Source organism: Gobio gobio (assembly GCF_949357685.1).
Source record: "Gobio gobio genome assembly, chromosome: 9".
Lineage (NCBI taxonomy): Eukaryota > Metazoa > Chordata > Actinopteri > Cypriniformes > Gobionidae > Gobio > Gobio gobio.
The window spans coordinates 13,111,776-13,127,463 of NC_137115.1; the positions used below are offsets into that span (position 1 = coordinate 13,111,776).

The 15,688-nt window shown below is 38.1% G+C and overlaps 1 protein-coding gene across 8 annotated transcripts in view; it reads right to left on the reverse strand.

Moving 5' to 3' along the window:
• trip12 (thyroid hormone receptor interactor 12) overlaps positions 1-15,688 on the reverse strand; it is a 73,352-nt gene that overhangs the window by 32,247 nt on the left and 25,417 nt on the right. For all 8 annotated transcript variants that reach the window (XM_079826050.1, XM_079826048.1, XM_079826047.1 and 5 more), the window contains 5 exons: positions 3,863-3,968; positions 964-1,100; positions 721-804; positions 283-378; positions 34-185 (listed from right to left, as the gene is read on the reverse strand). In XM_079826050.1, the coding sequence (XP_079682176.1) occupies positions 34-185; positions 283-378; positions 721-804; positions 964-1,100; positions 3,863-3,968 (575 nt within the window). The remainder of the gene's footprint in view (positions 1-33; positions 186-282; positions 379-720; positions 805-963; positions 1,101-3,862; positions 3,969-15,688) is intronic.

Here is a 15,688-nt window from a genome sequence, read left to right on the forward strand (position 1 = left end):
AGGTGAATTTCCTGATGCAGGTAGCGTACTCACCAGGGCAGGTACGACGCTCTTGACAGGGAATCCTCCCAGCGTCTCCTCATTACCCATCACTAGCAGCTGGCACATCTCTATAGCAGCCTGGAGTTGCTGGGATTCATCACCTGTAGCCTGCAGCCCCTGCAGCAGCTGTTGTGCCTTTGAGCCTGCAAGCACAGAGGGCGACAGAATACGGACACCATGAGCAGATGAATACTTAATCTTCCAACAAAAATGTCACAAACATCAGTCAAGGTCACTCACTAGCTCCACTCCCAATGGTCCTATGAAACAGCTGAGACATACGGGGGCCAAAGGGGCCAAACAGGTGAGGAGGAAGGCCCCTGGCCTCCAGCAGAGCTATAGAGAGAGTAGAGTTCCATTATCAAACATGAAACCTTACACACAACTAGATGTTTTTGTTTTATTATGCTTTGATCAGTGTCAAGATATTTACAAATGAACCAAGACTGTTTTTAGAAGGAACATTTTGAAAAAGAAAAATAACATGTTTTAAATAACCCAATAACAGTCAATAGTCTAATAATAAATCTATTCACATAATGTTGAGATGCATGCAAAACATAACACTAATGAGAAAGAACACAGAGTAACAATTTGACTCATCACTGAACAATTACTTTATCTTCACAAATGCCTAAAACTGTATTTTTAGAAAATGAATCGGTGGAGCAAACATGCCTTGCAGTCTTCCCATTTCAGAGTCATCTGATTCACTCTCTCCAGAGGTGGTCATGCCAACAGCTCCAGCTACTGAGCTAGATGCTTCACAGCAGAGAGAGAATGAGTATAAGAGACTGAGATGTAGAATAAAACACACATTTTCATGCCTGTATTAAGGTACTATCAGTGTGTTCTTAACATACACATCACAGTATTACATACAATATGTAGTAAAATCTTAGGGGACTACTGCTCTCTTACCTGACGCCCCTTGGGGCGTTTCCTCTGTGCGCGCGGCCGATGAATTGGCCCCATCCTGGTTATTGTCAGAGTCGGCCATTTTCTCCTGTCGGCGAGCTTCGGCTGTCCCGCGCTTGCCCAGGCCTGAGCCTCGCCGACTAGAAAGGAGTTTAAAAAAATAAAAAATACTTTTTAAAAAACTCTTTAAAATGTGCATATGAATACATACTACACTAAACCGATGCCAAACAATCACAAATCTTTATCAACAAAGGTTGAAATACACTACATGAAAAACTGAATAATTATTGATGTTTTGAGGTGTCAGGTGTGTGTTCAGAGCAGGGCCATCCTTAGGGCAGTGCAACCGGTGCATTCGCACCGGGCCCCGTGCCGAACGGACCGAGGGTGACCACCACCACATCCCCCCTCCTCTAGAAAGAAATTGCAAAGGACCGAGAGGGGGCCCCGCTTCCACAGCCTCACACTGGACCCAAACCCATGCTTGGGACAGCCCTTGTTCATATCATCTTAGAACATGCCTCAGCCAATCAAAATCCAGGACCGGAAATATCAGTTTTATAGCTGTCATTTAACATTGTCTTTGGGTTCCCAAGCATTTATAAAGTTCTTCTGCAAGACAATCCACATCATTGCACCAGAATACTCATGAGGATGAAGTGGAAGTTCCAGTAAAGTAAGTAACTGAACAGGAACACCCATTTGGGGCTGATTAATGGTTCTAGTAAATCTAACAAACAAAAAATGAACAGGATTAATATGGAAGAAACAACTACCCTTGTATGCTCATCTTTGTATCAGATCCAGACACAATAGACCTTAGTCAGGTTTAGACATGTGTCGGTATACGGTAATAAGATATATGTATACTGCATATACATATAGTATACACTAGAGCCCGACCGATATATCGGCGGGCCGATAGTATCGGTCGATATTAGGCATTTTTCAAACTATCGGTATCTGCATTTATGATGGCCGATAAATATTTTTTTATATATATATAAATTTATTAATTTTTTTTATATATAATATATATAATTATATATATCGGTATATATATATATAATATAAATTAATAATTTTTAAATTGCATTATCATATTTTAGAGATTCATGAATCACTACAAATAACTAATGTAAGGGAAAGTTTTTTACGCGTTTCTGTATAGGCCTGTATATATCGGAATATCGGATTTTTAAATCACCAAATATTTGTATCGGCTTTAAAAATCCTTTATCGGTCGGGCTCTAGTATACACGCAATGATGTAAACAAGGCCAACGCGCATGAGAAGCGCAATGTGTGAAGGAGATGCACTGAATGAAAACGCATTCCCTCTCTGACAGGAGATGGCACTGATGGGACAGCAGAAATGCAGCGGTTACCCCGGTAACCCCCGTAAACAAAGGAGCCGCTACTGAACGGTATTTAAATGTTTCAAAAAGCCATTCAGATTTTTGTATTCCCTACGTTGTTCATCACAGCAACAAAATACTTAAAGACTTAAGGCTATTTATATGAAACTTAAACATTTTTATATTTTAATCTGGACTACAACATGGCCAATATATTGAATATGTTCTGATTTTTTATTGTTCAGTCACACTTTACAATAAGGCTCAATTATTTAACATTAGTCAATTCATTAGTTAACATAAACTGACAATGAAAAATACTTCAAGCATTTATTAATCTTCGTTAAAATTATAATTTCAACATTTAATAACACTTTGTTCAAATCAAAAGCTGTAACTGTATTATTAAATGGACCTGAGCTAACATGACTAAGAACAACTTCTGTAGCAAATGTAGCTACCTAAAGTGGGTAACACTTTACAATAAGGAAGTATTAGTTAACATTAGTTAATGCATTAGTTAATATTTGTTAACGTTAGTTGATCAAAATACAGCTGTTCATGGTTTGTACATGTTAGTTCACAGTGCTTTAACTAATGTTAACAAGATTTTAATAATGCATTAGTAAATGTTGAAATTAACATTAAAAAAGATAAATAAATGCTTTAAAAGTGCAGTTCATTATTAGTTCATGTTAACTAATGTAGTTAACTAATGTTAATTAATGAACCGTATTGTAAAGTGTTACTGTTAAGTGTTACCTATTGTTCTTTATAATTCTTTTGCACTTTAATCGGTTTGAAACATTTGTTTACTTTATACATTTTTGTGTATTGCTTTATTGTATTTAAATGTTCAGTTCTTTTTGATAAACCTATTAGAGTATGACAACACCTTTTTTGTAACTTATTTCAATATTGTGATAACGTATACAGTGAAAAAAAGCTTCAGCAATTATTGCAACATGAACTTTTGATACTGTCACACGCCAGGGTAGTGCCATATTTAATTGCGTGTTCTTGTTTGTTTGACTGTTGTTTAACATGTCGATTGTTCAGCTAACTAAACATATTTCCAAAGAGACAAAAACTCTATAAAACAGTTTTGAAAGTTGTGCTGTGAAAATTACATTGATCTAGCACCTTTATACTGTGCAGTCCATTGTAAAGACTGCAAATCTATAGGCCGTGACACAAACCGTCAAAAAAATAGTGGTGATAAAAGCAGACTGTGTTATTAACTGGCTTCCCGTTCATTTGGACTAAAAAAAGTAGCACTTAAACACTTCAAAAACGACAGCCAATGGCCAACAAGCACATGCATTCTTCGCCTGCGTGTAAGGAAATAGTGGTAGTAGTAGTCTATACTCATCATTCAAAAAGGGAAAGCAACACTACGACTGCGGATATACAAAAATCAGAGCTTGATCAGATGATAAGACATCTACAAACTGCCTAGTCACCTTAAGGTGTCCACAAACATTATTAGCATGTTCTAGATCAGTAGACTGTTCTGGATTGAAAAGGCTGGCGGTTCAGTACCTGGTGCTAGCGCAAGAGCCCGTGGTCTTCTGACGTGTGCTCCTCCGACAGCTGGGGAGCTCTGCTGGGGGAGACTCACTACGCTTCTTAGTGGACTTCCTCAAACCTACAGACAGAAACATACAGCATTACACTCATAATAACCAGAACGAAGGGGAAAGAGAGAGAAAGTTACAGGATAGCAAGCCATGAATTCAGACATCCCACCTCTCCCAGAAGTTCTGTGATTTCTTGATTTTAATCAAATTCTCATTTTGATGAACCAATATCGATTTTTAAATCCCAAATCTTTTAGTCTATATATGAATGAACTAGGGCTGTTGGAACGAATTTCAGTAGTCGAATACAATTTGAATATTAAAAAAATTAATACTAATCGAATGTTAAAACTACTATTCTAATGGGTTTAAAAAACAATACAAAAAATTATTTGTTGACTATCTTTAGCGAAGATCTCAACGGATCTCGAGAAGCGATACAGTCACAAAAAAGACGCATTCATGCCGCTTAATACCGCTAGCTACCTCGACACGCGTTTCCATCGGCTAATTCATTTGGAACGAGACCAGCAGCAGGAGGTACGTGACAAAGTAAAAGCGGAGCTGATAGCGATTGCGGAGGAAAGCTATGAGGAAGATGAGGAGGGAGCAGCCATGGCGATGGGGACACAGTGCCAGGAGAAAACCGCTCTCAGTGTTGGGCAATCTTTTTGGGAATGTTTATCTCCAAGGCGCAGCCGCAGACGCATGGGGTGGTAAGCCTACCTTGGACATTGGCAATATGTTGCAACAAGAAATGCTGATCTACGAGAGTGAGACCCCGCTACCCACCGACGGCGATCCACTGTCTTGGTGGAAGACATCAGGGTCTAATGGTGCGTTCACACCGGACGCGAATGACGCAATTTGCGCGAGTGATTTACATGTCAAGTCAATGCAGAGACGCGCATTTCTCCGGTGTGAACGCCACTTAAGTACTCTAACATTGCCCAGCTGGCACGATGCTACTTGAGCATCCCAGGCACCTCGGTTAGAGCAAAAAGGGTTCTCTCCACAGCGGGGATTATAGTAAATAAAAAACGCTCTGCAATCAAAAATAGCTATAATAAGCTTCAAAGTTTTGTAAAGTTATTAGAAATATATTTGTATGAAATATCTTTATGAAAATAAAATTGGAGTTGGCATTTTAGCAATCTAGAAGTGCACTACAGCTGAAGCCACGTCTGACCATGTTATATTTCAAATCTGAAGATGATAAGTCTAAAACTCTGAATTTTATTAAATGTTTTTCAAGATCATGTCATGTGATTTTATTCATGAGATTTCTCTAAAAAGTTAACTGATGTTTATTGCCATCTCTTCTGGGCTACCATTCAGTTTATTGTCTCCATTGTTTTGAGGTGCAAACTGCCCATTCAGTTTCAGTCTCCCCAGAACACTTTCACACCTCTCTGGCCAGGTTATGGCTCTAGTTATCTTATTCTTTTTTGTCTTTGACTCTCTATTCAAACCTCATTTAGGATCAAAATTCTCACTTCACCTTCTAAAGTGCCTCAAATGCCATTGTTGACAATATAAATATTTCAGTTGGTTTTTCATTTCAGTCTATTCAAAATTATTAATAAAAATAACGTATTTGCCCAGGTGGCAGGTGCATTGGCTAGCTAGCATGTTAGCTTAGCACACAATAAAAATACAATAAAGATTAAAACCATGTTTTTTCTCCAAAATGACTTTATATCACAAGTGGGATGTTTTAAATAACCTTCTGTGGTCTCATTTGGCTTCGGATCAAAAAATCGGACAGAAAATATATAATTTTACAATATTCTGCATATTGATAAAAGCTATGTCGAATAGCATTATTGCATTATAAATATAATCTATTATGAATACACCCAACATGGTATAAAGAACACAGACAAACCATACATCGTCACGATTGTGTGTTTATTGTCTTCAAATGTCTCTATTTGCATGTTTTGCGATCTCAGGAAGCTTTTATTATGGACTTCTATTATGGCACATGGTATCTTCTTCGTCTGTCTGTACCATATATGGACTACATGTGCACAGAGCGCCTTCTGGCTGCCAGTATGAATTGAAAACAACACATAAGAGTCTCAATCGCTCATGATTAGGCTACATCTGCGTATTGAATAAAAAAATACTCCTCTGTTTAGAAATTTGACACAGACATATGAGAATCTATCAATATTTCTCCTCATCTGCACACTTTTGAACTAAAAGCCCTGAGGGATGTTGATTTGTCGCGAGTCTTCGTGACGAGAATAGAGGAGTTTTTTATGAATGAGAGCAGCTGAGGCTCATTTTACAATCAAACGGTACCGACGCGGTTTTCATATTCATAACTCCTGACACATATTAACAAATTACTCTCACTATAAGACTTTGAGAATAAAACAGAGGTAAAAAATGGAAGCTTGACTCTTAGACTTTAAATTGTGTATCTAAATGAGAGGAAATGGATTATGTTGCACACCAATAAATAAAGAATTGTCAATTCATGATGCCTTCTCATCTCTTAATTTTAATAATTGTATTGCTTTTATTGAAAGGAATAGCTAAATAAATACCACCACATGATAAAAAGGCCTAAAATAAAACCTGTGACCGGTATCAGCAAATACAGCATCCAGTGATCTGCCCCGACAATCCTCATCGAAGCACCCTTAAATATTACTATGGTATTTCACAATTATAATAGCAAACATTGTGTAAATCGTAACCATTACCTAAAAAGTTCTCACACCAGAGTTAGAAAAATGCAGCAATCAGAAGAAAAAAAAACAGAAATGACAAGAGATCAACCAATATATATTTTTATAAACCAATTATTTGCACATTTATGTTCATGTATTGGGACATGACTTGATGGATTGTGAGTTTATCTTCATTTCTTATCTCCAAGTTAAACTACATATCATTATGTAACATCTTAATGGGTGTTAAAAAAAGTTGTTTTTTTTATTAAGGGAGCAAGTTATTTTACCCGTGAACACCGTTGTTGACTTATCTCCCCTCAGAGCGCAGTGCTTTAATGTCAGTCTTGCATGCAATTCTCAAAATGCCCACAAGATGAATACGATATCACAAACCCGATACCGGATTATGGAAAAATGCTTAAATATTGGGGGAAACAACTGTAAAACTGATTAATCGGTCAGTATCTATAAATGACAAAGAAATGTCAAGAGACAAATATGACATACAGGACAAACGTGAAAACAGCATAGAAAGGCACTTCCATCAATTGGCTCTGACCTTTGGCCACAACAAACACATTACTCCACTGCTTCTGACACTTCATACAGCACGTATTGAGACGGTTTCCACAGAAACCAGCACATTCTGCACATCATCTCATTAGCACCGTGTGTAAATCGAGTCACACCATACCATCTACACTTAACGATAACATGAGCTTCTCATCAGCCCCAGTCATATGCTCTCTCTCTCTCTCTCATTAAGACCAAAACATATGCTCGATTCCAAAGCACAGAGTGCTGCCTACGCAGGTAGCATCTTAAGGCATCATCCTAACATACCTCCTTTTGACCAAATTTTAAAAGACCTGTATACACAAAGACAAATATTCTGTGACAAACATTTTAATTTGAATGAGGGGCTGTTCAGACCGACACAAACACTCTCATGCTGTCAATGCAACAGATTATTATTATTATTTTTTTCAGAGACATTTTTTAATTAGGGCTGGATTAAAAATATTGATTTCTCAATTTTACTGGTTTCCACGTCAGCGATCTTTGATTTGATCTGTGTGGATCGTAATTGAACCGTTCGGGCCAGTTGCACCCGGTTCGGAACGCATGTGATTCACGGATTAATTGCAAAGTTTAACCATCATGGAGTGAAAGTTTATCATTTGCATGTGTTTTTAAGTCAAGTCCAGCATCACGCGCAGTTTTCTGTGCACATACACAGAGCCGCTCACACAGCACGTGAATGCTGAATTCTCCCTTTGCCGCGAATTTGAATGACAGGCGATCTGACCAATCACAACGCCGAATCCGCAGTTTGGTCCGAAGCAGTCAGGAGAGTTAGGGTGCGTTCACACTTGTCATGTTTGGTTCAATTAAAACGAACCCTGGTGCGATTGCTCTGTTAGTGCGGTTCATTTGAACATAAGTCAATGCTGCCATCCGAACCCTGGTCCGCACCAAACAAGCGGACCGAGACCGCTAAAAAAGATGGGTCTCGGTCCGCTTCCAAACGAACTCTGGTGCGGTTCAATTGATATATGAACGCAACACGGACCAAAGACATGTAAACGAACCAAAAACAGGACGTGATGGCACAAGATGCGACGCTACAAGTCAGCTGATTTGACGACGGGGAAAGATCGGTGTATCCAAAATGAGTAGAGGGCAAACGTGGAGCAACGAGGAGGTAAAGTGCCTCATTAATATATGCAGATCTTCGTTTCTGCATACAAAAGAAAAAATATTGGTGCGGTTTTGAATGTTTTGAACATTTTATGAGCTCTTTGTGAGTTCTCAGCTGGTAAAAATAAAACCATATGTACATGCATAAAATGATCGCGTTTAATCCAGCACACAGCATTGTTTTAAATGTTATGTAAGCAAGCTCCGTCACGAAATATGCGTCATAAAAGCTGACCAATCAGGTTGTGACCGTATCCCTATGTCTTTGGTTCAGTAACTTTAGGTTCGCTGTTAAAAATGCCCGTGTGAACGCGAAGCGGACCAGGACTATAGAGTTTGTTTTTGTTTTTCGGTCCGGACCAAACGAACCGAACTACAAGTGTGAACGCACACTTAGAGGATTAACATCAGGGGACTTGAACTTGAAAAACGGTGTGTACTTACTTTCCGCGGTTGAAACAACATTTATTTCGGGGTTCATTCATGTTTATTTGATGCCATCAATTAACAAGAAGCAAGAGATGATCAGTTCACGAGCAGCTTTAACTGAGGCGCAACAGCGATCGGTCAAGACACATTAAAGTGCCAAAAAAAAGTAGTTTAAATTTCTTTTTTTTAAAAGGACATTATATATTATTGTTTATTATTTTATATGCAGATTCACTCCCCTACAAAAATCACCCCTAGAATGATTAATTATTTTCAAATAGAGCTATTCAAATCATCTGGTGAAATTGTTTTTATATATCGAAATATAAAAATCGCAGAAAAACAAAATGTCACAATGTAAAAGTTTTCAAATATTGTGCAGCCCTACTTCTCACTAGATCTCGCTGTGATGTTATTAATACTGGGCGAATTCAACCTCTCACTGTGTAGTAACGGTGTTGCGTGTATTTCTGAGCTCATGCTTTGCTGTCTATAATTTCTCTAAGGTGATAAATGGTCCTTGCAGCACGGCCCAAACGAGTAACGTGCTTTGTTTAACTTTCGTTTCGTTTTGCCATTTGATGTTTCTCATATGTAACAAATGGCAGCTCTTACCAGTTGGGAGATGAGGTGGTGGCAACCAGTGCAACCTCTAACAAAATAGTTTTTAACACTATTTTTTAAGTAATAAATAAAAAATATTCTTCCATGTTTTTTTAAAGATTGATTAAATTAATGTTTTATGTCTTCATTTGATTACCAGAAAATACACAACATAGAATAAGTGGGAGGGGGAGAAAAACATTTCATAGAAATACATTTTATTAAAAATAAATAAAAAATGTAAATAATAATGGTTGTTTTTATGAATTCAATTAAGTAGCTAGTAGCCTACTATTTACAGGTAAATATTACAGTATACAAACACCACAGACAATGGCAGACAGTGACGAAGGCAGCTCTGGCATAACGTCAATAACACTTCTATAAATGACTTGCAGTTTCTTTACAGTTATTGAGATAAACATCCCTAAAGTACCAAAAAAACGTACCGTTGGGTACCAGCACCAAATTACAGGTACCAGATAAAATGTGAATGGTACCCAAACCTACTCAGAACAGAAGTTTGTCAGAAATCAGCTTTGTGTGGTGCCTTTGTGCGCAAGCACTGCATGCAAAGTCATTGCTTGATAAAACAGCGACCCAACAAGTCTGCTGCCTAAGCACTGAAGCACACTGACAGAAAATCTCTTATTTGACAAACTATTGGTTGCACAACATCTTGAGAGCGTAAAATATTAACACTGTGAACCAAACAATGTGAAGGTATGAACCTGTTTGGTCTGTTGGCGAGATCTGTTTATTAACATTTTAATACCACAGCACTTGAATTTTTTCAGTTTTATTTTTAGTTCAAATAAATCAAAATCAAAGTCTGTAATCAAGCGATTTCAAGTGAGAAACCGTGATCATCAACTGCGCATCTGTTGGATACTATATTAATATGCACTATTCAAAATGTCAATCGTTGCTTAGCTACCATGAACGACCCAGTTATACCAGACACGAGTGGCACAATGCGTCAAAACAAAATAGTTTGAAGCCGTATACATTTCAAATGCTCATCTGATACACAGAATATGTACTGTCATAGCACCCAGCCCTGGTGGATGTGGAAAGAAAGTGAAGGGAAAAAGACAGACAGAACCTGTAAAAGACCTCTGACTGCGTTTCCCTGTAAAGCCAGATGAATCACTCACACCTTCAACAGCTCCAGTCTGGTGGTCAAACCCTAACTCTGAGGGTCTATTTTGGGCAAAGTACTGCCCCCTGCCCTTTGGCAGCATGCCCTGCCATGACTCTTCATATCCTTCCATAATCAACCAAGCCTGACCTATATCTACACAGCATGACCTCTCTTACTCAAGATAAACACCTCCAACGAGTCTTCACAGAACACTTTACAGCAACCCTCAATGGATAAGTCAGGTCAAGACAAACATCTAACCAATACGTGATCCTAAACAACCAACCAACAGCACTCATAAGCCAATATTATCCACGCATGCCAGCGTTCTGACCCACCTCTGGGCATTCTGATATTCCAAACCTCTGCTAGGCTCATCTGCACAGCAAAGTAACTACTATACCAAAAGCCCTTCCTACCTCAGCATACATCCAGCCGCGACTCTTGTCCATACAATACTGTAAGGCAGCATGAGGCTGGTATTTTTAGCCCTGGACACTGGCACTGAACTGGACTGAAACCTGAGCCAGCTCCCCCTGCCATGACCAAAGCCAAAGCCCCATCCGCTATTACTGGGGCAAGAAACGATCACCATCACAACGATCACGCCATTACTGAAGACACTGATTTGTGGAGGCTGGGTTGCTCACGATATTAGCCCTCAGGTCAAGGATCAGATGAAATTACAGTAGAAATACCTGCAATTTACCATGTTGAATCTCATGAAAAGTTATATCCCCCCCCAAAAAATTTATTTGACGTAAAGTTTTCACTACTAATTTGGTGGGAAGATATGCTCAATTGTATGGTCTGAAAAACAGGGTTAATTTATAAATAATTTATCTCTATTTTCCCTTCGAATTTTCGGCTGAAATATGATCCTGAATCGGAAAGGAAGAAAACAAAAGTACTTGAGAAACATGCTTAACCTCAAAATATAAAACAAGTATGCTTTGTAATGGTGTTTGACTTGTAGATAAAAAACACCATAAAGCTCTCGGGCAATCTCTATTACAATGAATAGAATGTGTATGTGTGTGCTTGTTGGTGGGTCTATGGGAAGGACTAATGATCTCACAGTGTGAGTGCATAACAGGATGAAAAGCGGCATAAGTGGCATAATGTGTAATATCCTCCATATGTTCTTGGTTAAATCAATCTCATATCTATCCACATGTCTGTCAAAGGCTACAGCGTCCATTGTAGAAGACCTCGATCAGACCGGTCATGGAGAAGCTTGCGTCAGTTGCCTCACTTGCAGCAGGTGTCTGAATACTTAAGTCCGCTCCTAGCACCATTGCAGCTGGTGTTCTACATGTGCACCCCTGTCGAAACTGATGCCTGGATGTAGAATGTAGAGCCGCTTTTCCACCATCAGGCCGAACGGTTCTAAGAACATTAAGGAATGGTTCCAGTTATGTTTCCACTTGAGCCTGGTTTGGCACGACAATTACAAATTCTCGGCCTGGAATTCTCAGCACGGTTGGCTAATCATGCCCAATCGTGCTGGTAGAATAAGTGTAGTGACGTCACCACCCAGCATTGGTCTCTTGTCTGTTGCCTGATACCAGTTTCTCTGTAGCTGGCCAAGCATAAACACAAATTAATAATACAATTAAAAGAAATATCCGATTATCCTCCATAACGCGGTCACTGTTTACATCTCATATCATCAGTAAACTGTTGCATTATCAAGGCAACGACTGACATATTTGTATTACATTCCAAAGAGTGGCTGTTATCAGCCCCACAGTGGAAAATGAAACCATATCCATACCAGCTGGCCCTGATCGGCACGGAATTGAACGGTTAAGCAAAGAGAATGGTTTGGCCTGACAATGGAAAAATGGCTAAGGATGTTCGAGACTGGCCTAGGATTTTGTGCTACGCCCCTGTTAATGATACTTATATAAGCACACACAAATGAATATTAATGGGTGCGAGCACATAATTTAACCCAAGAAACGTTTAAAATAGTGCTAAGGCAAACTTATTTGTCCTTATATGTAAAGTAGGCTATATACTTTTGGGGGGTAAAATATGTGTTTTTTTGGCAGGGTTGCCTGCTAAAATTCGCATTCCTGGGTCTAAATATCACATAATTGGGGTCGCTTCAACCCGCGGACATGGAAAAATATCCCGCGGGAAAACCGCCGACTTGGCAACACTGCTTGGGGCATATAAATACCTGCGTGCAATCCGCACAAGCAATGGAAAGTGGCCTTTGTTCACGCGCCAGTAGTTAAGGGGATTTTCGCTTCTGACAATGGGTAGTTCAGCTGGATACGTCTCTATTTCTTCTCAAACCGCTGAAATGCTTAATATTTGATAGGCAGACGCGTCGTGTGATAACAGTGATACATAAGCGCTTGCGCACTGATGGGAGGGGCGGGTGACATTCATTTTCGGTTTACGTTTTCGGCTGTTTTTTTTTTTCGGCCAGAAACTGATAATGCCATTTTCGGCCAAACATTTCCAGCGGACGAAATTTCGGTGCACCCCTAGAAATTTGGTCTCTATTTGCACTTTGAATATTGACTTTGATTATGGTATTATGGTTATTGTTGGCATTTAATATATCTATGATCATTTTGTGGGAAGGAGTTCAGTTAGGAGGTCAAAAGAAGCTCATGTGCAGTTCTAAGGTCTGAAGAGACAATCCTACAGGAGAGAAGCCAGTCAGTTGTCTTTTACTGCATATGATAATTCATACTCAGTAGAACTGAAATGACATTCATTACAAGATAAAGTTAAAGTTAAGTTAAAACATTTCAAATGCACCTGCAAACAATTTTTCTAGTCATGCATTTCATCATTGATGATTTCTTAAAAATACTATGTAAAAAATCTCGTCTCGTTCTCGTGAACCCAATCTCGTGTCTCGTCACACCCCTAGTATGCATGCTCTGTGAAGAGTGGCAAAGGTTTCCATGTACAACATGTTTTAACTCGTTAAGCATTGTAGTCATTCAAAATTGCCATTATCAACAAAGAAATGAATGGCACAAAAAAAAATCTGATAATGTAAACGTAAATGCAAACTAAAAGAGCTGCCACTAATGTGTTCCTTTGTTCAATTTATCACTAAATGTTCACTTAACTATTTTAAAGCAATGTTTGTTTATGTCATTGAAAATATGTTGTTGTAAGGCAGGGCTCCAGACAAACATTTGAGAGCAGTGGCACCGGTGCCACTAAGTTCTACAGATGGTGGTGCCAGCACCTGATTTGGTGGCGCTGGAGGAAACTGCATCAAGTTAATTTAATCATAAAATGACTATTGTTTTGCATTGTTTTGTTAATAAGTGCAGTTACTAATAATAATACATGTTTGTTTATTAAAAATGTAACAGTGAAGCACGGAGCTTGTATTGATATGAAAATAAAATGTACTTTTAGTAACAACATTAATGTGCAAAAATATACTGTTGTTCTTCTATAGTATCATACTGAACTAAAAGGAGCATTCTTTACTTGTTTTCTGAGTAATTCAGTCACAATTTGAACAAAAGTTCTCTCATGTTTTTCATGAGATGTTGTGACTTCCTATTTTTTCCCTATATTAAGGAGTGGAAATGTCTAACAATCTACTGCCATCTACTGTTTATAGTGGTAATTTCATGTCTTTTTAAAATAAAAGTGCTTGTTTGCCACAAAGTGGCATATACCTTTAACCTTTTAGTTCAACAAAAATAATATTAAAATTGGATAATATTTAGAGCTTTTAAGTGCTGAAAAATGTGTGAAGCACTTGAAAGCCCTTAAAAGTGCTTGTGTTTCACTCTCAAAAGGTTGTACGAACCCTGAGATGAATGATGAAAAATGTAAAAAAATAAATAAATAAATACTATTTCTTCCACAATACCATGGGGTGTTAACACATTAAATCTATGGTGAATGTTTATTTTGTGGACTGAAACCCCTGAATGTTTCAATGTTTCTCCTGGTTTCTCCATGATGGTAGTTTAACTAACTCAGGGTTACAGGATTAGTTTCAAATTGACAAAACCAAACCAATCTATTCAGGCTTAGTTGGTCCATGATGCTAAACATTAGCTTTCTCTGTCAACTCAGGGTTTGATCCTGAGTTTAGGAGCTGTGACATCAGTAGTGAACAGCCAATCACATGCTGTGGAACTGAGATTCACTTCTCGCAATGAGATTTAATTTCCCTCTTCTGCAGAATATTACATGATTGAAAAATATTAAGAATTTAAACAAAATTACACAGCAAGAAGAAGAGAGCTGTCTATGAAAGATGAACACTTAAAAGGAAAATCGTACTATGTCAATGCAAGTAAAATATATGAAGTTAGTTTAGTTGATATAAAGAGAGAATTGAACATTTAAGCTCACATGTGGTAATTTTTATTAGGGATGGGCAACAGTGATCGATTACTCGAGTACTCGAACGTGACAGCAACGATCGATCATGAAAACGATGATCGCCCTAGGGCGACTTTAAAAATATGAAAAAAAAATGCTGCCGTTACCAACTGGTGTTCATTCTCTTCAGTTTCAGCTCACATGCAATGCCCGGCATCATCGACTCTGGGTTATTTGAGACGGTTATATTCTCTTTAGATAGGCTATATCTCTTTCAAAAGCATTGATGATATTAATGCAGCAACATTGTTTCGTTCTCATATTTTTTTTTTAAAAGTTGTTTCTCATTATGCCTTCGAAAACGCGCAGTGATGTCTGTCACTTTGATCAGGAAAAATAATATTAAGTGCAAGATGTGCAGAGCCAATCTGTCATGTACATAGCATTATAATAAGAACACAATTGTAATAGTTTTGTAAATTATCTGTGCTTTAGTTGCCAGTGTATCGGCGTTGTTGTTAAGGGAAGAGCGCATTCAAAATGTGTAAAAACTAGCACGGCCAAGTTCACGTGCGCATTCGTGTCCTTTTGTGCTGATGCAAGTAGGTACACTGATTAATGTAATATAGGGTGCGTTTAGTTGAGTTTATTAACCTGCTAGCAAAGCTATGTAGGCTGCTGTTTATTTACAGTTTCAGTTCAATTACAATGATATGAATGATTGGGTTATTTGAGACTTTAATTTTTTTTTTTTTTAAACATCTAAAAACAAAACCATTTATGCATCATAATCTAGCAGTTATTTTTTTCTAGTCATATGTTCAGGTTTTCATAGACATGATGTTTGTATCTGTCAACATTAATTTTCGTAACACTCTTAAAATAGTTTCATATCTCC